The sequence below is a fragment of the Artemia sp. Qi Xiang Cuo genome, chromosome 15 (genome assembly GCF_049724085.1).
Source record: "Artemia sp. Qi Xiang Cuo chromosome 15, ASM4972408v1, whole genome shotgun sequence".
Lineage (NCBI taxonomy): Eukaryota > Metazoa > Arthropoda > Branchiopoda > Anostraca > Artemiidae > Artemia > Artemia sp. Qi Xiang Cuo.
The window spans coordinates 32,963,423-32,989,714 of NC_142808.1; the positions used below are offsets into that span (position 1 = coordinate 32,963,423).

At 33.9% G+C, this 26,292-nt stretch overlaps 1 protein-coding gene across 3 annotated transcripts in view; it reads right to left on the reverse strand.

Annotated features, from left to right (window-relative positions):
- Positions 1-12,409: 12,409 nt before the first annotated feature.
- The window catches only part of LOC148943582 (UDP-glucuronosyltransferase 2B17-like), a 132,688-nt gene continuing 118,805 nt past the window's right edge, over positions 12,410-26,292 (reverse strand). For all 3 annotated transcript variants that reach the window (XM_089101531.1, XM_089101530.1, XM_089101533.1), the window contains 3 exons: positions 23,940-24,033; positions 14,463-14,685; positions 12,410-13,080 (listed from right to left, as the gene is read on the reverse strand). In XM_089101531.1, the coding sequence (XP_088957657.1) occupies positions 12,801-13,080; positions 14,463-14,685; positions 23,940-24,033 (597 nt within the window). In that variant the 3' untranslated portion in view covers positions 12,410-12,800. The remainder of the gene's footprint in view (positions 13,081-14,462; positions 14,686-23,939; positions 24,034-26,292) is intronic.

Here is a 26,292-nt window from a genome sequence, read left to right on the forward strand (position 1 = left end):
CCACGGCAAACTGAAAGAGGTAAAAGTAAAGGGCAGTACGCATGCGTACTGGCAGCAGGTCAATTTTAGAGGGGAGAGAAATTAAACCTTCTAAAGGACAAGTTCTGATGGTGGAGCGTGCCAAGACCAGAACTACTGTAGAAGTTACTGGCACTAAGGAAAATCGGGCTGAATCCCAAACGTCCAGGGATTCAGACACGGAGAGGGACGAGCCGTTATGGACACGACAACCCCGGGTGATGGAGCTTGCAGACTAGGACTAAAGAAAGGGTCACTAGTATGAATAATTGGGCTGGGTCTGGGATACCCGCAGACCTAGACACCAAGAGGGGTAAGCCACAGGAAGAATTTCCAAAATTTGACGTTTCGGGCAGAGTTCAAATTAGTAACAGACCGGAAACTTCAAACTTAGTGGAAGGGAACCCTTTTGTTGTGAAATGGTTAAAAGATCTTCAGCTGATCCCATTCGAAGGAATATTGTATGCAATAGACGACTCAGAAAAAAGGAAACAGATGCATCAATTTAAAATTATCCTACCAAAAAAACTAATTAGGGGAATCATTAATCTTATGCATACGAGCCTTTTCCTAGGAGCACACATGGGGACTGTAAAAACTTTGATTAAGTTAAAACAAAGTTGTATTTTTGAAAATATGTACTGCCAAGTTGAGGAGGCGGTAAAGAATTGTGATCTATGTTTAAGGAGGAATAAAGTTAGCAATATATATCCTAAATTGAGAGAAAGTATTTTCCCTGACCACCCATTCCATATCTGGTCAATGGATACCACGGGAAAATTACAACTTTGCGCTAATGGTGACCAATATATAATTATTGCGGTAGAGCATTTTACTAAGTACACAGTGATAGCACCAGCCAAAGACCTCAGGTCAAAATCAATGATGGAATTTATATTAAAGGAAATCATATCCCATTTTGGAACTGTGGATTTCCTACTGTCTGATAATGTCACATGCTTTACGAGTAAAACCTTTAATGAAATGGCCAAAGAATTAGGATTCAAAATTATACATTCATCGCCAAGGAACCCCCAATCTAATGGATTAGCAGAAAACAGAGTAAAATATATAAAAAGAATACTAACTCACTACCACGATGAGATACATAGAGGAAATTGGAGTGAATTCTTACCATTCATACAATTAGCATCAAACACTAGTATAGATGCTAGCAGAAAATATACACCCTTTTTTCCTACTACATGGTTTCGAAGCGAAATCAGTATTTGATAACATTGTTTCTAATCCGAGGGAGGGTTTCTATTCAGAAGATGAATGGGTATCTAATCTCGTTCAAGAAGTATTTGTCAGCCGACAAATATGTATAAACGAATTAAAAAGGGCCCAAAAAGGTCAAGCGGCACAATACAACAAAAAAATATTGGAAATCGAAATCTTCCCTAATAATTTAGTGTATGTAATCCAAGAAAGTTCATCAAAAAATTATTCATATAGGGGACCTTGTCTAGTGTTATCGGAATCATATAAAAACGTCTTTTTGCTACAAGAATTAAAATCTGTAAACGCAGGTTGGTAAATATAAGACAACTTAAAAAGATAAACGACCACGAGGAACAAATAGTCAATAAAGACTTAGAAAAGGGAAAAAAGAATCTCACAGAACTAAGAGAAATACATGACCTAAAGGAATATGTAATAGATAAGTGCAAATTATTACACTTAGAATTAAGTGAAGGAAATGGAATTCTCAAAATATTAGAATCATTAATGACAGATAATACAAATCGAAACAAACGAAGTCTTTTACCACTTTTGGGAAAAACAATAGGATGGGTCAAAGGACTAGCTACGGAAGAAAAGTTAGAAAACGTTCTTCATCAGGTAGGTTATTTAAAGGAAAAAAATGAAAGGTTAATACACATGTAGGACAGATAGATATCTTTATTAAGTGAACTAGATAGATAATTAATAATAGAGAAGAAAAAAAGCCTAACAATTGTGTTAAGAATGTCCAAGAGCGTTATCGAGCATATATAAATAGAAATTAATGAAATAAATTTCCTAATATTACAGATAAACTAAGAAATAACAAAAGGTTCTATCCAAATAAAAAGGCAGTAAAGAATGATGAACTCTGTTTGAGAAGAGTTAAAGTTAGCGTTATTTACCCCACTCTTTAGGGATAATATTTTCCCTTATGATCTTTTCACATTCGGTAAAGTGATACCACAGAAAAAAGGCGACTTAGCGCGAATGGTGACCAATGCACATTGGTAAAAATATAGTAGTAGGACCATCTAAGGAACAATGATAAAACTAAATAGCATTGCCCATAGGATTCAGAATATTGCTGAATATAAAAGGCACTGCCGATAGGATTTAAAATATCCGTCAAATAAAGGATAAGAATTATAGAAATTATATAAGAGACTTCTTATAATACAGCCATACAATAACTTAAAATAGTAATAATTTGTGATTTCTGTCTCCAACAAAGGAGATGAATTCAGAATATTCGAAAGATTCGAAATTTTCATAACTCGTAATTTGTTTAAAAATAAAGAACGGGTACATATTTTTTTTCCTTTCAGCGTAGAATGTATTTGTCCTTGATTTTTCAAGTCTTCCATTGATACTAGACCTTTTGGCACCTTTAAATACTTTTTCGAGTATTCAATTATAATTTGAAAAAAAATTGTGAATAAAGTTTGAAAAGGCCCAAATAAGAAAATAGCATTTAGCTATTCGTAGAGGTCAATTAATATATCTTCTTTTGATTAAAGATGTGCTAAATTTTAAACTTAAAGTAATCAAAGAGTCGATTTATCTGTGCTTATCAATACAAGAGCTGGGGGTTGATTTCGGATGCCGCGAAATTACAAAAAAAAAAAAACCGTAGATTAAAAATATCTGCATGAGCTCATAAGGATTCTGGCTGAGAACTTTGCATAAGTTCTACTACATTAGGAAGACGAAACTGAATATTTAACTTTTATTTGCTTTTAGAATAGGTTTAGTTCAACCATTGGCCTAGATGAAGGGAGGCAAATGCGAGTTTCCTTACAAGAAGAAAAGGAAAGATGTAACAACATATTGGACATCACGTATAACATTTTTACACTCTTTATATATATAATAGGATTTCTTTCAGTAGGACTGATATTCAGAAAATTAAGAAATTTATATACAGGTTATAGAGACTAAAAGTCTCAGGGGTTCAATTTAGAAGTAGTATAAGGAGAAATTGAGCTACACTAGATATTAGTAAATTTGTGTTTCCTTCTGTTTATTCCTTTTCAAAACAAAAATTATACTAAGATTTTAAGTGGGGGAGATTGTAAGGAGGCCTTATTTTGTGTAAATTTCGTAACTCAATTTTATTAAAGCTTGGAATTCTCTTTAGCTTCATAGACCAGAAATATAGCGACAATTTCAAATTAGCTTGAATTTGAAATAACTTCTCTTTGCGTAACTAACCATAAATCTTTTAGTGACACTCTTTGTCCAAGAATCAAACGAACTTTGAACCCGTGATATGTAAAGCCGAAATTTAGACCAGTTTTTCAAGTCCTTGAAAGACTGGAAAGAAACTACTTTTAACAAAAGGTGGTTGATTGGCTAGGAGGGAGAGAAGGTCGCTAAACGGATCAAGTAGCAAAAAGAATATAACTTATGGATGTTTAAGGTTGCTCCTACTTAACAGGGCTAATAAATTTGGTAGTGTAATACAAACTGAGGCGTTGGGTAAGAATCGGTACTCAGAATTCAGTGAGAACTTATTTTATTTATAAAATATGATAATTGAAAAATATTCTAATTCTATCTATGTTGACTATTTACAAACCTCTTCTAAGGTCATATCTACTTGTTCAAATCCACCCTTGTATACCGAAAAGAAAAAGATTAAGTTAATCCTAAGCTAACGAATGTTTCAACTTAAAGGGGTTACACTTGAACAGCTAGTCAAGGCTTGAGTTCTGGGTTATAAACATCCTTTAGTCAAGGTATTTTTGTGCTGAGCTAAGAATAACCGTACTTGCTTTTAATTCCAATTTCCATTAACTTAAACCAAGAGATTCTTTTATTATTTCTTGATAAGATTGTATATTCCTTTGATCTTTATTAAGCTTTAATTTTAGCAGGGAAACTTAATTGAAAATATCTGGACATAAAGGTTTAGAAATTCTTAAGCTGGTAATATTGTTCCCTTTTCCCTTAAACCTACCTGTATAAACATTAAGGTCACCTTTGTATAAACAAGCAGTACGGGGTTAACGAAATTAAAGAATGATTAAAAAGGAAACGGTGTTCCTCTTCGTATAAACGTCTGAAGATTGCACAAAGGGGGGGGGGGGGTTTAAGCACTTTCAGGGTCTGAAAATTACAATTTTCGGATATAAGGTTTTGAGAAAGTCAAGCTAAGTATCAAGGGACTCTGGGCTGAAAGGAGGAAGCCCAAGTGGCTCTCTACTTTCTCTTCTTGGTTGAGGTTTCTTTCCTTCTTAAACTCTCAGTTATTCAAAGCTTAAATTTCTGGGAAGAAATTTAATTTGGCTTATTCTAACCTTAAAAAATGCTGTTTTGTCCAAGTTGCTCAAGTCCTGACTAGATGGGAATACTAATTAAACTATAAGTTCCAAATCATCAATTTCTCATATATACGTATTAAAATTATTTTCAAGTGACAGAAAGCCTTTTAGAGGTTTTTCTTCTTATTTTAACCTTTATCTTCAAACTTTTATCCCCAAGGAGAATTTCAGACAGACAGTGGTAGCTTATCATTATTACAAAGTAAAAACTTACTCTTTGTTCGGTTTCCAAAAAAAGACTACCTTGTTTTCGTTCCTCAATCTCTATTTTAATTTCTATCTATTTTGTTCTTCTTTCCTGGCATTGGTCAGAGACCAGTTTGATGTCATCCTAATAATAGTTCTTTTTTCAAAAGCTAGTTTTCGCTTTCTCTATTAAAAAAAACCCTGTTTTCGGTCATGCGATTCAAATTAAGTAATATATTGTCCTTTAAACCTCGAGTTTGAAACGGCAGTCCGCTATTTGTATTTGTATTTGCATTTTATGGTCCTTGTTGAGTCAAGGGTACAATTGTTCAAAATCTAGCTAATGTTGTTTGTTTCCTTACACAAAGAAAATTAATACTTCGTTACTCTTATCATTACGCAAAAGTCATACTTTGCTATGTTTACAATTTATTCAGGTTATGATGGCTTTCCCACATTTTTACAACCTCCCACACTTAAAATTCTTAGTACAGTTATTTTTTCTTAATGAAACTATAACTTGCTAAGAATCAATTTAGTTCAATCTCTTCCTGATCTACATTTACGTGGAATCCTTAAGACTTTTGTTTCCTATAGTCTAACCATAGTTTTCTCAATGTTTTAAATATAATTCCAATAGAGACTAGTCCTAATAAAGATAGAAATAGATTAAGGGTATTGAAAAAAAATGTCCAATAGCTAGCCGTTTTCCTTCCCTTTTCGTCCTTTAAGGAAATGTGCATTTTTCTTAGCTCAGCTATGCCAATCTGCGTCTTGGTGTTGTTCTGAAAATATATAGAGATTAAATCTTCAAATCCTTTGCTCCATTCGTTTTTTATACCAGCTATGTAGAGGTTTCCTTCTAGGCTAATTATCGATATATTTAAAGGTGCCAATTCCTTAGTAATCTGTACCCTATAAATGCTGTTCATTTTTAATATTTCTACAGTTAGACAACATTCATCTGGCAATTTCGCTATCGAGCTGCCTTTTATACATGTGAATTTACTGTTTTTCTCTGTTTTACATTCGAAATGTATTCGCATTTCTTCTTTGAAAGGAGTTGTGATTATATATTTTTCCCTTCCAATTCTTTGGATTAAGATTTTATTTTCCTTTATAATTTTGGTTTGGCACTCTTTATTAATTAATGCATTATTTTCTATATAGTTTGCTAAACAGCAGTAGTTCATTTGTGTGCTTCTAATAATAAATTGGGGGTTGCACAATAGTGGTATACTCTTTAAATTACATCTTTTTTCTATATTGTCATCTTCTAAAAAATATCTCGTTTGATCTTTACTTAACCCAAAAAATATGAACTCATTTTCTATTTGAAAGAAATACGAAGTGTTTGACGCTGGGAACGGAATGTTAAACATTTCGAACATTCTGAACCCATCTTGCTTATTTGATATAGAAAAATCACAAATAACCAACAATTTCAATTGTTGTGTCGCCACATTGCAGCTAGTCGATTTATAAACTTCCAGTAAGCCGTATCATCTGTAATGAACCGATATGCTGTAACCTATTGGTAGCGAGTGTTTAATTTCAAAAATTGTCCTAAGCTTGTCGGCCGGATCTGTGATAATGAGTGGTAAACTTTTATTTTCTCCTTCAAGAATAGAAAGAATTACTGTTTCTATTTTCTTTACTAGCTTTTTTATTTGGATAGAACTTTTTGTTATTTCTTTGTTTATCTGTAATTTTAGGAAATTTATTTCATTAATTTCCTTTTATATATACTCAATAATTCTCTTGGAGGTCCTTCCCAAAATTTCTCAGCTTTTGTTTCTTTCCATTCTTAATTCTCTGTCGAGGTCACTTACTAACGATATAGATCTGTCCGACATGTGTAGTAACCTTTCATTTTTTTCTGTTAAATAATCTACCTGATGAAGAATCAGGTAGATTTTCTACATTTTCTTCCGTAGCTAGTCCTGTGACCCATCCTATTGTTTTTCCCAAAAGTGGTAAAAGACTTCGTTTGTTTCGATTTGTATTATCTGTCATTAATGATTCTAATATTTTGAGAATTCTATTTCCTTCACTTAATTCTAAGTCTAATAATTTGCACTTACCTATTACATATTCCCTTAGGTCATGTATTTCTCTTAGTTCTGTGAAATTCTTTTTTCCCTTTTCTAAGTCCTTATTGACTATTTGTTCCTCGTGGTCGTTTATCTTTTTAAGTTTTCTTATATTTAACAACCAGCGTTTACAGATTTTAATTCTTGTAGCAAAAAGACGTTTTTATATGATTCCGATAACACTAGATAAGGTCCCCTATATGAATAATTTTTCGATGAACATACACTAAATTATTAGGGAATATTTCGATTTCCAATATTTTTTTGTTGTATTGTGCCGCTTGACCTTTTTGGGCCCTTTTTAATTCGTTTATACATATTTGTCGGCTGACAAATACCTCTTGAACGAGATTAGATACTGATTAGATAGATTATACTGATTCCGCTTAGAGACCGAGTAGTAGAAAAAAGGGTGTATACTCGTATTTCCTGCTAGCATCTCTACTAGGGTTTGACGCTGATTGTATAAATGCTTAAAATTTAATTCAATTTTCTCATTGCGTCTCATTATGGTAGCGCTTTAGTACTCTTTTTACGCGTTCTGCTCCGTTTTTTACTAGCTCATTTAATTGGGGGTTCTTTCGTGATGAATGTATAATTTTGAATCCTAATTCTTTGGCCATTTCATTAAAGGTTTTACTCGTAAAGCATGTGGCATTATCAGACAGTAGGATTTCCATATTTCCAAAATGGGATATGATTTCCTTTACTATAAATTCCATCATTGATTTTGACCTGAGGTCTTTGGCTGGCGCTATCACTGTGTACTTAGTGAAATGCTCTACCGCAATAATTATATATTGGTCACCATTAGCGCAAAGCTGTAATTTTCCCGTGGTATCCATTGACCAGATATAGAATGGGTGGTCAGGGAAAATACTTTCTCTCAATTTAGGATATATATTGCTAACTTTATTCCTCCTTAAACATAGATCACAATTCTTTACCGCCTCCTCAACTTGGCAGTACATATTTTCAAAAATACAACTTTGTTTTAACTTATTCAAAGTTTTTACAGTCCCCATGTGTGCTCCTAGGAAAAGGCTCGTATGCATAAGATTAATGATTCCCCTAATTAGTTTTTTTGGTAGGATGATTTTAAATTGATGCATCTGTTTCCTTTTTTCTGAGTCGTCTATTGCATACAATATTCCTTCCACTAGGATCAACTGAAGATCTCTTAACCATTTCACAACAAAAGGATTCCCTTCCCCAAAATTTGAAGTTTCTGGTCTGTTGTTAATTTGAGCTCTGCCCGAAACGTCAAATTTTGGAAATTATTCCTTTGGCTTACCCCTCTTGGTGTCTAGGACTGTGGGTATCCATGACCCAGCCCAATTGTTCATGCTAATGACCCTTTCTTTAGTCTTAGTCTGCAAGCTCCATCTCCCGGGGTTGTCGTGTCCATAACGGCTCGTCCCTCTCCGTGTCTGAATCCCTGGACGTTTGGGATTCAGCCCGATTATCCTTAGTGCCAGTAACTTCTACAGTAGTTCTGGTCTTGGCAAGCTCCACCATCAGAACTTGTCCTTTAGAGGGTTCAATTTCACTCCCCTCTAAAATTGACCTGCTGTCAGTAACACACGCAGTCGTACTGCCCTTTACTTTTACCTCTTTCAGTTTGCCGTGGATAGTCCCAGAGGTTAGGCATCTATCCCTGTACCCAGGCTTGTTCCCTCTTATAGAAGGTAACTCCTTTTCAGTTTTACCACTGAATTCATCCCATTTCGATTGTATGATAACTCCGGGACTGTTTGAGCTACCCGCATTTGACTCACATCCCTCATAGGGCCTGGTCAAACCAGTCTGGCTCGACTATTCATTTCTACCCTCCTTAGACCTTTCATTATTTTTATTTGTATCAGGAGGATATTTTAAGCTTAAGAGTGTATTTTTTAATTTTATTTTTTCATCAATTGCCACCTTAATTTCAGGGTCTTCTAATTGAAATCCCCTCATCTCTTCTTTACCAATCCCAAAAAAATCAATCGGTTCCTCGTCACCTAATAGGGCCAAATATTCTACTTCTAACTCATCAAGATTAATTGATCTATTTTCCTTAACAAATTGTGAACTAGGGCGACTCAAATAGTCTGCAGGGTTCCTACTGGTACTAATGTGGTGATATGTATACAAATCGTTGCCCAATAGAACCGCAATTCTATATAATCTTGAGTGAAGATCCTTTGATCTTTTAAGATATGTTAGTGCAGCACAGTCTACAAATATGTGAGTTCTCGCGGCCCATAAATATCCTTTTTGGAAGTGCTTTAGACTTTGTACTAAGGCAAAAAGTTCCCTGTTGTGGTTATCAAACCTTGAGGCTGCACCACTAAGAACCTTCGAATAGGTTGCCACTATTCGAAATCTATCTGTTGTTTCGCATTGTTGCACTGGAATTGAAGCTATGCTTTTTTCCGAGGTATCTGTAAAAAGATAAACTTCTTAGTCTTTATCTGGAAATTCTAAAAAAAACTATTTGTATTTAATAATTCTGTTTTTAATTTTTTAAAGGCTACGCTTTGTTTTGGACCGAAAATAAAAGGAACGTTTTTTCTAGGGAAAGCCTCAGATCTGATTTAGACGATCTGAATTTGATTATTTCAAATATTGAAAATATTAAAATTATGGAACAAATAGTCAATATGGACTTAGAAAAGGGAAAAAAGAATTTCACAGAACTAAGAGAAATACATGACCTAGAGGAATATGTAATAGGTAAGTGCAAACTATTAGATTTAGAATTAAGTGAAGGAAATAGAATTCTCAAAATATTAGAATCATTAATGACAGATAATACAAATCGAAACAAACGAAGTCTTTTACCACTTTTGGGAAAAACAATAGGATGGGTCACAGGACTAGCTACGGAAGAAAATGTAGAAAACATTCTTCATCAGGTAGATTATTTAACGGAAAAAAATGAAGGGTTACTACATATGTCGGACAGATCTATATCGTTAGTAAGTGACCTCGACAGAGAATTAAGAATGAACCCCTTTAAGTTGAAACATTCGTTAGCTTAGGATTAACTTAATCTTTTTCTTTTCGGTATACATTGGTGGATTTGAACAAGTAGATCATTTGACCTTAGAAGAGGGTTGGAAATAGTCAACATAGATAGAATTAGAATATTTTTTATTTTATCTTATTTTATAAATAAAATCAGTTGTCACTGAATTCTGAGTACCGATTCTTACCCAACGCCTCAGTTTGTATCACGCTACCAAATTTATTAGCCCTGTTAAGTAGGGGCAACCTTACACAATGCATATCTACTAGACACATTGAAAATGAAGGAACATTTATTTTGCGAGCAATAATTAGAGACAGAGTTAAAAGTAATGCGGCCCATCTGTTGAGAGTGTAGGAAATGAGTTTTTTCCTACTATGGTGGTTATGATAACTTCGAAATGATGTTGATAAAATATTCGGATAAGAACAGCTTAGAATATGTTTTAATATTGGTTGCTTTAGTTTCTCCGCTCAAGTTGTACAAGGATCTTTCTGTATAGTTTATTCTTTAAATTTTTGTTTTATAATTAAAACAAACAAAAATTGATTTTTTTAAGAATGCAGCTTTTTTGATAGAAAAGTAAAGCTGAAACTAAAAGTGAAATAAAATTAATGCGTCTTAGTGTTTGCAATACATATCTACAAGGCAAATTGAAAATGAAGGAACATTTATTTTGCGAGCAATAATTGGAGACAGCGTTAAAAGGATTGAAAAGTAATAAGGCCCATATGTTGATAGTGTAGGAAATGAGTTTTTTCCTACTATGGTGGCTGTGAAGACTTAGAAATGCTGTTGATAAAATTTTCGGAGAAGAACAGCGTAGAATATGTTTTCATATTGGTTGCTTTAGTTTCTCCTCTAAAGTTGGACAAGGATCTGTCTTTAAAGTTTATTATTTAAATTTTTGTTATCCTTAAAAAAAAAAAAAATATATTTTTTTAAGAATGCAACTTTTCCGATAGAAAAGTAAAGCTGTAACTACAAGTGAAATAAAATTAATGAGTCTTACTGTTTGCTATACATATCTACAAGACAAATTGAAAATGAAGGAACATTTATTTTGCGAGCAATAATTGGAGACAGCGCTAAAAGGATTGAAAAGTAATAAGGCCCATATGTTGATAGTGTAAAAAATGAGTTTTCTCCCACTATGGTGCTTGTGAAGACTTAGAAATGCTGTCGATAAAATTTTAAGAGAAGAACAGCGTAGAATATCTTATAATATTGGTTTCTTTAGTTTCTCCGCTTAAGTTAGACAAAGATCTTTCTGTAAGGTTTATTCTTTATATTTTTTTTTTATCCTCAAAACAAACAAAAATTGATTTTTTAAGAACACAGCTATTCCAATAGAAGTAAAGAGGAAAGCTGAAACTTAAAACGAAATAAAATCATTGGATCGTAGTGTTTGCAACGCATATCTACGAGATTGGATCAAATAGAGTGACTCCACAACTTCAACGGATCTTCAACTCTCTCTGTCTCTCTTCTCTTTTTTCTCTCTCTCTTTCCTTCTTTTTTTCTTTCTCTCTTTAAGCAACCCTTTTTGTTTTGCAGTTTTTATATCCTTGGTTAAGAACCTGTGGTGGTGATAATAAGCCAACTTCCTTGGATATACAAACCGAATCTATCTTCTCTTACTTAAAGTACATAAATGTACAAACGATATTTATTATGGAACAATCACAAAAATTCTTTAGAATAACTGCGTCAAAATTTCTTGATCCAAATATCTGCAAATAAAACAGATACTGCAAGTGAAACAGAAAAAAAAAGAAAGAAAAGTGACAAAATGATAACAGAACGAAGATAATACACAATTTCACTTGAACTAGAACAATGAGTCTTTTTAACATACATATATGCATCGAGATGAGTTTCTTGGAGGAAATTCGCATTTCTTTAACCCTTTGTAAGTTTCAGTGCCTGAGTTACTATTGGCCTGAGTTACTTTTTTTGGGTGGGAGATTCAATAACTCTAGATATAGAAAAACTATATATAAAAACAGAATTATATAGAATAGGAACCGTTCGAGATGTGAAAAGGAACGAGCCCGGAAGCCCTCCCTTGTGTATGCCTGAACCATTGGTCTGGATCTCATGCATCGTGACCCACTAGAATTAATCTATAGTGGTTTGTGTGTTCTGGAAAAATACAGGAATATGCCAAGATATTTATTTGAGGATATATTTTATCATTTTAACACTGGGTCCACGAATTGGCTATTCCTACCCTGCCATTTTTAATAGTTGTTCCAATACAGCATGTCTCCAGAAGTAAAGTCTAAAAGGGTTTTTTTAGATACAAAGGCTCCATCTGAAAACATATATATATATATATATATATATATATATATATATATATATATATATATATATATATATATATATATATATATATATATATATATATATATATATATATATATATATATATATATATATATATATATATATATATATATATATATATATATATATATATATATATATATATATATATATATATATATATATATATATATATGAAAGGATTAAATTCTAACTGTTCTGGGTAGGGCCCGGTACAGTAGCTGCAGTCAGGAAGGGTGGTACCTGATCTTTGATAACTTTTCATTAAATGATTGGAAAGTCTCCGAAGAAGACTGAACAAAACACAGATCACCAGCGAGCACGATTTTGTTTAGGATTGTCTTCATATCTCTCAGATGCATTTTAAGGTAGAGTAACACTTCTAGTATTCTATCTAGAATAATTTTTGTAGAACGGTGAGGTACATGTTTCCTGCAAGGTAAAATGTCGCAGGTACGGATGAAGTTCAAAACACAAAATTGCAGGCATTATAAAATTCTACATGACTGGTTCAAAAACTGGGATATCCTCTGCTAATAGCACGAACCGGGATTTTCACATTTCCAAAATATATTGCAAGGTTTCTCATTCACCTTTTTCTTTGATTACAGGTAATATTCTCCAGTATCGATAACTTCTCTTAAATAAAGTAAGGGAAAGTTTTGTGGAGCATAAAATTAGGACTAGGAAAAATAATGCTACATCTAAGCAATAGAACTGAAATATATTCAGTTTGTAAGAAGGGATGTTCAAGTGCTGTCCACTGTATTTGATAGCTTGGTTAATTCGTCTCATAGTTGTGTCTTCGATGCCTATCAAAGAATCACGCATCAATTGGCTGAACTTGATTGCGTTTTCCATTAACCTGGAAAAAGAAAGATCCAGCTTAAAAACAATCATTGAACCAAAGATTATTTCAAAAATATAGCTTATATACCAGTTCCGCTTGGAAAATTATTTGAACTTTGACTAAGGCAGATGCCGACCAGTCATGATAATTGGGCCTCCGACAACAGTGCTGTTTTATAAGCGTAGCAATTCAAGACCTATCAAAATGCTTTTTTTAAGAAAAGGGAATTTTTCAGTTATTTCAGTTAATCTTTCGTCTGGGTCTTTTTATTACTAAAATTGACAATACAGGAACAGGACTAAATTGTATATAGTAATAGAATCATACAAGTGATTTTTACTTACTTCATTTTTCCAATTTAGTGTAAAAAACCTGCTTTGTGATTTCACGTTAAGATCAAGGCTATTTTGCAAAGATCTCTACTTTTGAAGCTACATATTTACCGATACTATTGTCCGATACTTGTTGCTAAGGCTATTTATATCCTTTCGAGACTATTGTATACTGTTGAAACTATTTGAAGCTTTTAAATATATTATGTGCTTTTGGAAATAAAACAATATAGGTAATGTCTTGTGGTAATAATCTAAACTAAACAATATATTTAATAAAATGAATATAAAATAAACACAATAAAATGAATCAAAACAATATAAATAATGTCTTGTGGTCTCATGTAAACTCTCCTAGTCTTCCAAGGGACTAAAACCTCATAAAGAAAGAAGAGGATATGTTCGGAATATTAAAAAAAAGAGTTGGAAATCTTTTAAGAGAACATTAAATCTATACATCGTGAGTAAAGAAAGAAGTTGCAGAATCTTCGACAATGTATTGTTAGCATAGATGGTGGCTGGGTAAGGTTGCATGAATTAAATTGTGTTTTATTTGAATTACGATTGTGGAACATTGGAGAATATAAGAGATAACATCTTTGGTCGTGTGAAACATGATGAAGAATGACTGATAAGTGTGGTTTGGATTGAATTTTATGATAATATTAAGTGCCTGTGAATAATCATCAGTATATAAAGAACCACTCTGACATTTAAGGCATTATAGGTTAGGTTCCTTGCAAATGTAATTGTAATGATAAAATGCTTAATTATTTATCAATGGTTGCAATTATTTAGTTTATTATTATTGCCCTACGGATCCTCTTGCAAATTATATCAAACTTGAAAAAAAACGCACAAAATATTTTACTAGGATAAATGGCATTAATTTTTCCCATTTAGCTAAGTATGTTAAATCAAGCAATTCAGCAATTCATTTGTCAATATTTGGATTTTCTTTCTTGAATATAATATAAAAAAATTCAAGGGGAAAAGGGTTTAATTGGTCAACTGTTTTTATTACGAGAAAATCTTTGGAGATTTTATCTTTGGAAGTAGTCTTACCGGTCATCCTCTAAAGCATTGTCAATGAATTTAGCCACATCTTCTGCTTTGGCAACTCTAGGATCTAAAATGTGATTTAAAACACCCAGATCTTTGAGTCTTAGTGCATTTTCTCCCTGATCCAAACTGATTGGGATTGCAATAACCTTGGCTGCATGATATACCGCCTCTAATGTACTAGAGATTCCACAGTGGGAGATGAACAGAGCTGTCTTTGGATGACCTAGAATTAAAGGTCACAGCTTAATAGTAACATGCAAGACTCGTTGAATTTTTCTATAAGAATGCACATGAGTAGCACAAATGTATCAATCAATTCACAATGGTATATAAGATACTCCACCTACTACAATATGTGATTTTCTTATCTTTAGCTAAACTAAATACAGGCATTTCAGTTTTCAGTAATATTGCCTTTACATTTAGATTTTAGCTCAGTTATATACACTTATTAATATCGATTTAGTAGCCTATTCAGAGAGTGATGTAAAAAGGGAAATGGTGTATATGCAACCTATGGCATGATCCCAAGATGACTGAACCTAATAAAGACTAAAAATTTTCTCCACCTCCCGACCCTTATGACTCAAAATTATGCGTACATTTATTATTGCTATTACCCATTCGATAAAAAAATGTACTCTTGCCCCCCCCCCCGCTTTACTTTAAGAAGAACCGCGTCATTTAACGCCTAAATAGCTATTGGTATTCTTCTTAAGGTGCGGGAAATAGTGAAATTAAGAATGTATCCGTAGCACTCAATCAACTGAGGATATTATCACTTCTCTTTTTACACTAAAAGAATAGTTGGAAGAAAAATAATAATACCTACCGTTTGTGTGCAAATTTTGGTTCTGGTGCATTATACGGACACTTCTATATACTGCTAAAGAAGTCAAGTTTGGTTAATGCTAATGAAATAAAATTGGATGATTATATGATAGTTTCTAAACAAATTTGGGCTATATATCTGCGCACTAGGGGGAGGGGGGGGGCAAATATATTTGCACACTAGGTTTGACATTCCATATACAGTATATAAAAGTGTCCGTTTAATGCACTAGTACCTAAATTTCTTATAAATGGAGAACTCAGGAATGAGATTCTTTTGGAAAATCAAAACGTAAAGAAACGGCAATTTACGATTATCTTCCAGGTCTAAGATTAGAATCTAAATTTTTAAGATGTGTCAAGAAAGTCTTAAGTGACGTCTTCCCATGATCCTACACAGAATTAACGTCGTCAACAAACCAACATCTGACAGGATACTTCAAAGGCAAGCTGTTCAAAGCAGAGATTCCAATAAACTCCATGTAAAAAGTGACCAAAAAGGTAGAAATGCTATTACCCATCAGAACACCCATAGTTTGTATGAAAAATTGGTTCATGTATCGGAAATATAAAAAAAAGTTATTGCAAATATGCAAATGTGCCGGTATCTAATGATTAGTAGTCAATTTGATAAATCCTGCCTTTTAGTTTTCTTTGAAGAGCAAGTTCACAGTTTCCAATGTCATAACAAATATACATTGAGCTAGCATCGAAACTAGCCAAAATTATGTCGATTTTTTTTTATATAAATGTGTTTAACTTTTTCATATTTTGAATTGAATTTTTTATGCGTGAATTTTGCCTACACAATAGTGGACGAAATATGACGGCCAACCGTTTGGGAATCTGGCATCTGGAAAGCTATAACAAGTCTCAATAGGACGCAAAAGGATTCCATCTTCGTGGATCTTTGGGTTATCGTAAAGTTAAGAGCAGGACAAACTTCAGGAAAAAATATTTTATTCACCTATGAAGTAAAAACTCTTTCGTTTTTTTTAATTTCCTAGTTATTTTCACATTCCCCGCGTGAATCTGTCGGTGGGATCAGTTTGTAAGTGTTTGGGTTAGACAAAATTTCCATAGATTTTTATTGTATGCAACTATCAAGAATAACAACTTTGTTCCCTTTGTCAGTGATAATATCTGGGGCGTTTTCAACTATTTATGCATTTTTATATCCTTAATATTATTTAGCTTGAGAAAAACAGTGAAATCTGGAGTCTCAACAGCGCCTCTACAACCAAATATACCTGACTCAACACTGGAGACAGTCTAGCCGGATCTGGACAGAATTTAGGAAAAAAGATGTGTGGGGTTCTGAGATTTTTCATGCTCTAATTTTACAATTTTTATGATTATCGAGAGCTAGCTATATTTCTAATCGATATTTACTGCGAGGAGAGATGCCTCTACAGATGTCTATATATATATATATATGGATATCACGTTCTGACCAGCAAAACATAAGATACATCAACCAGCAAAACCAAAGTTGGAATAGGGGCGTACGTGATACTCTATACTGTAGGAGGGGACATAAATTTGAAATAAAAAACAAGCGATTTATAAGGAAGATATAGAAATTTTACTAAGACTCATTAATATCTCAGGTTTTCCGGAGGTCAAGGCCTAAAGTCCCTCCAATGTGCGTGCCTCAGTCATACAGAAATCCAACTATTAAAAACCATTCACTGAGTTGATTTAATAATTTACTATATACATCTGTAAAAGTCATGAGTTTTAGAAACAAACAATAGACTGGCTATATATAGGTAACGTCAAAAATTGATTAGTAAAAAATGATAGTGAAACTTACAATGAGCCAGTGACTCATGGATTAATTTTCAGAATGACAGTTTTCATCCTCTAAAAAACAAAACTGTTAAAAAAAGGTTACCAGCATTGTACCAATGACATAAATGACATCAATAATGCCACAAATAATGACACATCTAAGGACACTAATTACAACTCTTAAGAATAGCAAAATATATAAGTAGTTATTAGACGGAATAAGAACGGGGGCGTAATTTGTTATGGGGCAGGGAAGGGGAAGCAACTTCCCCTCCCAGACCTTGGTTTGCCCCCCCCCACACCCTCCGCCAGCTGTAATTTCTTTTCTTCCAAAATCTTCTAAGATAAACCTGCATAATTGAAGCATCAACAGAAACAGATCAGTTTTCTTTTTAGTACATATTTACCTTTATATTACATTAAAGTACCTTTATATTACTTTTATGGTACTAAAAATTAACTTTTTGGTACCAAATGGCTTATTTTTTTAGTTTTTACTGTAATTTCCACTTGATTTGGGAAAATTGGCTCCAACTTTGCCCCCCCCCCAGGAGTTTGATGAAACGCCACTGCATAAGAACTAGAAAGCTGGAGCTGCGACAATGTGCAATTTCTCTATTTAAACGCATGGATACTCTTTATTCTTACTGAATTGGTTTTAATATTTTACATTTGGGCTAATCCATTGTCACAGAAGTGTTTGCCATTTGGCTCAATTTTTAAGCAGTTTAGCCATTCCTCGTTGCATTGGATAATATGTCGGAAAAAAACAAGCTTTTTACACAAAAAAAGAAGAAAAAATACTAGCAATTAGATATTTTACTATTGCATATAAAAAATTCGAAAGTCCCCCCCCCCCCACCTCCAATTTCAAGAATATCTTTTTTGGTATTTTTATTTTAAAATCCACTTTTTTGTGCTTTTAATGGAAAAAAAATTTAAAATAAAAACAAATTGCTCCCCCCTAAATTTTGGGAGACCCTTTCCCCTCCATATTTTCGTCCATTGGCAGTGATGATTTTGAGGAAAATGAGTATTAATTAGAACTAATGCATGTGGTGCTAGAGCTACTAGTGCTTCTAGAATCACTATAGCTCTTTGCCCTCTTCCCCATTTTTCTATCAACCAAACTGATGCACTATTGGTTGTTATAACCGGTTGTTATTTGTATTGGTTGTTACTACCGGTTGGTTATAACCCACCGGTATGACTCTTGGCTTGGGTTTTGATTTTTTGCAAACCTGTACCATATTTATTTAATGTCTCAGGCCGATTTACACTAAATTACTCCTGAAAACAAGGGCGTATATGTAATTTTACTCAGGAGGGTGGAAAAAGCATTCTTATATGGAAAAGACCATGGAAGAAGCATATCGATAAGACTTTTTCTTTGTATCCTCACAATACAATCACAATCCCCTTTTTCGAACAAACGGTTACTGAATTAACCCAACAACATCTACGTAACCTCTGAAGCTCGTGCTGCGTTGATGATGCTGATGAAGAATAGCGTGGAAATTTTAAGTTATCAATACTGGGCTTTCGCAAGATAAGGGATTTTTACTAGTTTCATTCAGCGGCCCATAATCTAAACAGACCAACACAATTGCCTTCTTGGTTTAGTGGATTGCTCATTAGTAAATTGCAACTAGCAGTGTGTTTCATATGCCTGATTGACTTCCAACTACGACCTCTATTTTGGTTTAATAAAGATAAAATTTTAAAAACTACAAAACGATTATAAATGTTAAATTATTTATCTCAAATTTGTGCCCCTAAAATTTCTGCACCCAGGGTGAGTGTCCCGTGAACTCCTATCCTCTAAAACCACCTATGGGGAAAGGGATGTTAGAAAACTTGGGACAAACACAAGCCTAACTGTTTTTAAAGATGTCTGAAATTTCTGATGATTCTGTTCCAAATTTTCTCCCGTTGGTCTAAAATCCAGGGAAAATCAATTCTCTATGTTGATAGGGGCAATCACAAATATGAGCCAAAGCTGAGGTTGGACCATTAATTGGATCGTGTTTGTCAATTAATTTGGTCAAAGTTGACCTGCTTTCGCTGTTAAGACTGTCTTCACTTTATATTCTTGTGTTGCTTTTAGAAGACGTAGACGATGGGAATCAAATCCCTTTTCAATACCTTTTTATTCTTGTTGTACTTTCCGTTGCCTTATAAAGTTAGTTCTGAGCCAAAGAAAGCTGAAGGGACTCTGCTGTTTATTGATTTTATTAGCCTCTAAGAACCGATTAAATTGATACAAACTAATATTTCTAATAATGTTATAATACACATCAAAACGAGCTGGACTAAGCTTGTTTTTACAGAACTGGTTAAAGAACTGAAAGTTTGGCCATCTTAGATCGCTGAGCCTAAGGAAGCGCTTATTCTGAATTAATAATTTACAGGATACGTAGCAGCCCAGCTGTCCCAATCCTGGGACCACATGAACACTCTATCAACTAATGGGGGTGGTGTTCCAAGTGGTTAAAAAGTAAAGATAGCTTGTTCCGTCCCTAATTCTTCAATAGAACATTTATGTTTAAACAAAACCGAAGAAAAGTAACTATTAAGCGAAGACGTTACTTGGTTAAATTCAAAAACATTACAGAATACATAAATAAACATTGCACACGCATCAAACAAACATAAATTAAATAGTGTACTCAGCTTTTACTAAGGCTGTCGGCTATAAGTTGGTGCAGACGACAGTAGTATACTGTAAACACTTCGGGTGGGTGATGGTGAGTTTAATAAGCTCAGATTCTTTGCCAGCTTTACCGTTAATATTAAAGTGCATATACCCCTTCCACTTCCTTTAACTCCCTCGAAAATCATAGGAGACAAAATCTCGCAGTTAAACTATGCACTATTACAATAGCCCCGTGCATTGCGTCATTCAGTTGCATGCAATTTGAAAATGACATCTTAGCAAATCAAAAAGTACGCCTTTTAAATTACTATTGTTGAAACCTTACACAGGAAAATTGAAAAAATCAGTTTTTTTCATGAGCAGCAGTGATACGTCCTCTTATTTTCCTTTGTTGCTATTGAGGCACTGAAACATCATAGAGAGCTGTTTAAGGACTCGTAAAAGATAATTCTTATATTGTACTGTTTTTATATGCCTAGACTCGATAAGGACGTCATAAAGTGCCACATGGCCCACTAAAAAGGCAATTTGGGTGACATTTTTGGAATGAAAAAATGTTTTTCATTTTTAAAAATAAGAGATAACAAAAAAGGGTATTGTTCAATGAAATAAATCAGCGAACAAATTTCCCCTCACCCCTGCAGAAACTCTCCTCAATAGAGAACTTCCCTGGAAATTTTCCTTACATTTGAAAATAGCTATAGTATCTTTAATTTAAAGTACTTGAAAAGAATGCGTGATTTATTAAATTGTTCGTCGGGCATTGTTTGATTAAGAATATTCAGAAAATCGGAATAGTTCTTGGCAGCGTTGTGGCAGAAACCCTATATTAGTTAAAACTTGCCAAGGATGCCAATCAGATGGAAAAAATTAACACCTAGAGTTCTAAAATTACCTTCCCCATTGTATCTTTGTAAAAAAAAAAAAAAAATCTAGAAAAATTACACAAAAGTTTTTTTTTGTGTAAATCAGGGTATGGGAGTAATACATTTCTGGAAGGGCACTGAATATTTTCATATGTCTAAAATTCCCTTCCCCAAGCAAAGCTTGGTCTTCTAGTGCTGCATATTGAAACTGATAATAATAGATAAAGAGTATGGGTTGGTACCAGTTATTCGTGAGCATAAAATTTCTAAATTGTGAGAAAATATACATATATTGTTCAGATTCACTTTTTCCTACTTGCAGCAGACATTTCGAACAGGTTGCTGATGCAGAGATAAATGTCACACAGGTAGCGCTGGCGTTACGTAAAATGCGATTAATAACAGTAATAACCCTCAGCACATTTATGTCAATTTTTTTGGAGCTGGTTAAAATAAATATTTAGAAAAGTGAAAATAGTGAAAAGTCCGCATCGTATTAAACATAGAGGCAGTTCTACATTTATGGGTTCGTATGTAAATCCAAAACGTAAGAAATAGGACGCTATCAGCGCTCACTAGGCGTTTCAATTACAAATAATGAAATTTTGAGCTATATTGGAGTTTTGATTTAAATTTTGGAAGTAAAAAATCAAAACAATTAAATGGTTCCTGGAGCTAATCCCTCCCCTTTACTAACTTTGATGACTAAACTACAGCCGATTTGACCTATCTAGCTACAATATGAATATTATTATAAAAAGCACTAAGTCTTTGATGATAAGTATTTGATGATAAGGTTTCGAAGAAGGTATATTTGTATAAATATAAATGTGGAACATATTAGGAAGTGTCCTGGACCCCTGTTTTTTGCGTTTCTTATGCTAAAAACGAGGATGGATTAATTAAAATAATAATCTGCTCAAACTAAAGAACGTAGTTGAAACTTAAAACGAACAACAGTTTTAGAGCTATTTAATAATTTTGTCTCCAAATTATTGGGGGGCAACTGCCCCCCCCCTCAACGACGCCACTATCTGGTGATGACATGATTCCTTTCAGCCCCTGTTGAAAGGGCTGTAGGCTATGCAATTTGCCTATTGTTTACATATAGCATTTATTATTGGGATATATACAGAAAATGTTCGGAGGAGTTATCTGCAGGAGGGGTATTTTCCATGGGGAGAATTTTACGAGGAATTTTCAAGTGGGAGAATTTTCCAGAGGATTTTGCACGGGGATAATTTTCCAGGCTAATTTTTCATGGAGGGGGATTTCCTGGCACAATTTTAAAGCGGCCAGAATAAAAAAAAAAATTCAACTAAAAGCAATGAGAAGCATGAAAACTTAAAACGAACAGAAATTATTCAGTAAATAAGAGGTCCTACCTCTTGCTCAAACCCTCAATCATTGTGCTAAAGTTTCACTTTTTGTCAAAATCCTTCGAGAAAAAAAATGCTGACAAACTTCTATTTTTTTAATTTTAACTTTGGTCCTTACTTTCAGTTGAAAAAAAATAGTTTTTTATTTAATTACGATCGAAGTCCAGTTGGTTTTCGATTGTCACAAGAGAGTGTTCTCTTTGCTCGTCTTCTATATGGGTATCGAGTTTTACTTCCAGGAAAATATTTTTCTGTGAGGAGATTTATAATTTTATATCTTTGGGGGAAGGGGCGAAATATTTTCCTCTGGTCTGCACAAAATATCATACCCTATGTGTTTTTTTTTCTTTTTTATAGGTCCAACAGGCTCCTTTGCTAATTATCTGCTTAAAATTTAAAACACAGACTTTTCAAAGCGGGAATATTTCATAATTATTTCCATACAAAGAGCTGCACTTGCGGTCTATTGCCTATGATATGGTATATTACCGTTAATTACCAAAATGTTAATTACACCGCTAAACCATGGCTTGAATTAAGTCACATCTTTAGCCTGTTGAGAAGAATCTGTAATAAGTGCCTCTAATTAATCTTCTAGCTTAAGGCGAGCATTGACCCTCACTAAATAGATGCGGAAAGGCAGGATTTATTCTTCATTAATTATAATTTATTATTAAAAATAAATAGCAAGGGTTTTAATTTCAAGGAGACAGTTACATCTATTTTTATTTTAATTAAAATGAAAATTCGGTTCTCATATCAGTGAGACACGACCAGGTCACAAATGTTTCATTGTAAATACTGTTATTTAGCACTAATAGAAATATAAATTATCAATAGAGGAGATAAATCAAGCAGCAAAAGAACAAAACTTGGACAGGCTGGTTTCACATTCAGTAACACCAAAAAAGCAAACTTGTAACACCATAAAAGTACAGGCTACCTTCTCAAACTGTCAGTTGTATTACGCGTCCTTTAAGTTTTCGTAGGTATTTTCTTGATAAGCTTCTACATATCTTTATTTATTATAAAAGAAATGCCAGCTGTAGGTCTTAATGATTCGGGTTTGGCTATTTAGGTTGAAAAATTCCAATTTATACTCTGAACTTTTTCGGTAGACTTCTACCATCTTTTTTTTTCTTTTAATAAGAAACGGGAGCATGGCCCCTTGAGCCTAAAAACTATCTCTGGTTTTATGGCTATAAGTTTAATCCGTAACCAAACACGCTCTCTGCAATTTTATTTGGCGTGTTGGCATGTTGTTGGATACATGAGACATGTTTTGCTTATGGAAAACTGTTCCAATATGGCGAATTTTTTTGCAATTAAATCTCATGATATTGCAGTTTTTTGGCAATTAAAGCTGAAATAAGGTATGCTTTATTGTCAAGTTTAGAATTTAAAATTTTACTTGTACAGATTCCTTGGTAAGGCTCAAAACTAAAATGAGCTGTTCTTTTGAACTAGAACTAGTTAATCTACTTTATCGGGTGTTGAATCGACGAGGAACTTTTCTTTAGAAACGACTAGGAATTTTTCTAACATCTAATAACCTGCTTCAATCCCAGTGGCGGATCCAGGGGGAGGGCGAGGGGGCACCCCCCTAATGTAGTCTAAAGTAATGTAATTTACTTAATTAACGCAAGTTTGCGTTAAATAAACTTGCTCCTAACGCATGTTTATCGGATCAACTTATTTTGCCCCCCCCTCTAAAAAATTCCTGGATCCGTCCCTGGTCAATCCAGATTGCTTATAAAACCATGCATTACGTTGACATTTACTATTTGAGTTCTGAAAGGCGATCTAATAAATATTGTTAACTACAGTTCAACGTAAACGTTCAACTATTTTCTTCTCTGTGTAAAGTTGTCTTACACCCCGACGATATTTTGGGCAATTAATTTTCATCTTATTGAAGCTAAGACTATGCACTCTAAATTGTTATCCCTACCTAGTACATCTTGTTGTGGAACCCATCGCACAAGAAGGACATTGTCAGGAACTAATTCTTTTTCTTCACGGTCGGGATCAAAAGCAATCACAGCCTGAAAATAAAGTAGTTGTATCAATCAATGTAGCGTAAGAATCTGTCAACTTTTACTTTTTTACAGATGAACTATGTTATAATCTACTTTGAGGAGTCTCATTCAGTTTAAGTCTCCATTTTTAGTGATTTTGCCTTTCACTATTAAAATTGAACCACCTTACCGAAAACCCCTATCCATCTAGTTTGGAACGACCCCCATTATCTGAGCAGGATCAAATTCTAAATGGAGCCTTCAATTATCATCGTGAAAAACAGCCCCGAGGACAGAAGTGTACCGGCAATGTAGCAACAATAGTTAGCAAACACTATGAAACTCATCGCCAAATTTTTGGAGGAGTTCGTAGACAAAGTTGAGCAGGTTAGGATATGACGGTCAATGTTATAATGCGGCATAGAAACCATATGCTTGACATTGAAAATTACTGGGTAATGCAATTGATATATCCTATTTGTGGCTAAATACTCAAGCAGCGGAAAGCAGTAATTGAGACAAGAGATTAATTTATTACGCAGAATGAGCTGGCCATAAATAACTCTTGCTTAAGTAGTAACCAAATTAGTTGATATTATAAACTACCAGGAATATCAAAACATAAACATTTTTTGCAACCCTGGACCGGTATTAGGTCTATTCATACCGGAATACCGGAATTTTCTATGATTTCCCTTTTGGTTGTTTAAAAATAATGAATTTTTTAAGGGCAGTACCACATTTTCGTCAGCGTTGCCACGTTAAAATATCAAAATAAATTTTAAAAAATATTTAATTAATTTTGATCACGCTTTTTATCCGTAAAGATATTACATATGTTTAATATATATACATATGTATACATATGTTTAAAGATATTACATTAAACATATTTGGATTGCCAAGGACAGCTACACCATCAACTTAAACCTTTGCTTTCATAAGCTGTTTCGTGTTCTATGCTTTTAGCTTATTTTCCACCAGTGTTTCTTTTTTTTTTTTTGCGGCCGCGACAACCGAAAACAGCATAACTACATATGCAGGTCTTTTTGATTGAAAATCAAATTTCCAATTATCAGTTGTTTTTTTAATATACAGGGTTGTGTGAAGTTCCACTTTGACCAAACAACAAGATTTTGTTTTCACTGCCCTTAGGACTTTAAGAATGTGCCACCGTTAAAAATGAATTCGCTGCGCCATCAGGTTGAAAGGATCGAACTGTTTGTCTTTAATACAAAGCGTGGGTATGATCACCGAAATTGAAATTAACCGAAATTATCATTGAAATTAACGAAGATAGTTCAGGCCCATATCGTGTCCAAAGAAAGGTTTACATTGTATCTTAAATGTCAAAGTAAATAGGAGAAAATTTTCAACCAGGAAGGCGAAGAAGTGACCGCGTTTGTTGGCTTCCGGATCGAGACTGCAATGCATTGAAACAACACTTCTCCCGGATTCTAACCTAGCCATTTTTTACAGTCCGCAGTTGTTAAGGATGAAGTTGTTAAGTTTGAAGGCAGCTGCTTCAGTTTCAGTTCCTATTGAACGTGTTAGATTTGGCACCCTAAAACCATTATGGAATGTGTGCCCAGAAGTAAAACTAAGCAACACGCAAAGTTTTGGCTTCGCCTTTGGATTGCTTGTGATCGGCCCAAGTCTAGTGAAGTATTTAAAATTAAGCAAAATTCGAAACGTCAGTTTAGATCTTCTTTGCGTCAAGCCCGCCTGAATGGTTTGGATGGTCCCTCGGATCGGAAGTCTTGGTCCATTGTAGTTATTGTCGGCAACTGTGTGCCTACTACCGTTTCTATCATCTAAATGATTGATTTTACTTCTTATTTTATCCGCGTTTTTTACACATTTGATCATTCTATCCAGACTTCCCATTCCTCATTATTGCATAATAATGTTCCCGAAGGTCATCGGCCATTCCATTTAATGTGAATATAAGGTGGTGATATCTATCGGGCTTTTAAGAGTTTTAAGAAATCAAATGCTCCTGATATGGATGGTTTGTGTTACAATCACTTCACCATTAAGTGTCCATTATTGTGAACACACATTCAGCTCCTATTCCAGATTTGTTTAGCCCAGTCCTTAGTTCCAAATAGTTTTCTTTCGGGAATCGTAACATCAGTTTGGAAAAAGGGAAAGGACGCAGATCAGTGTTCCAGTTATTGACCAATTACAGTGTCCTGCTTCATGAGCAAGCTGTTCGAGTATGCTGTATTGCCTGAAGTTTTGACTAAATATCATTTTTCTGATTATCAAGTTGGGTTCAGAGCC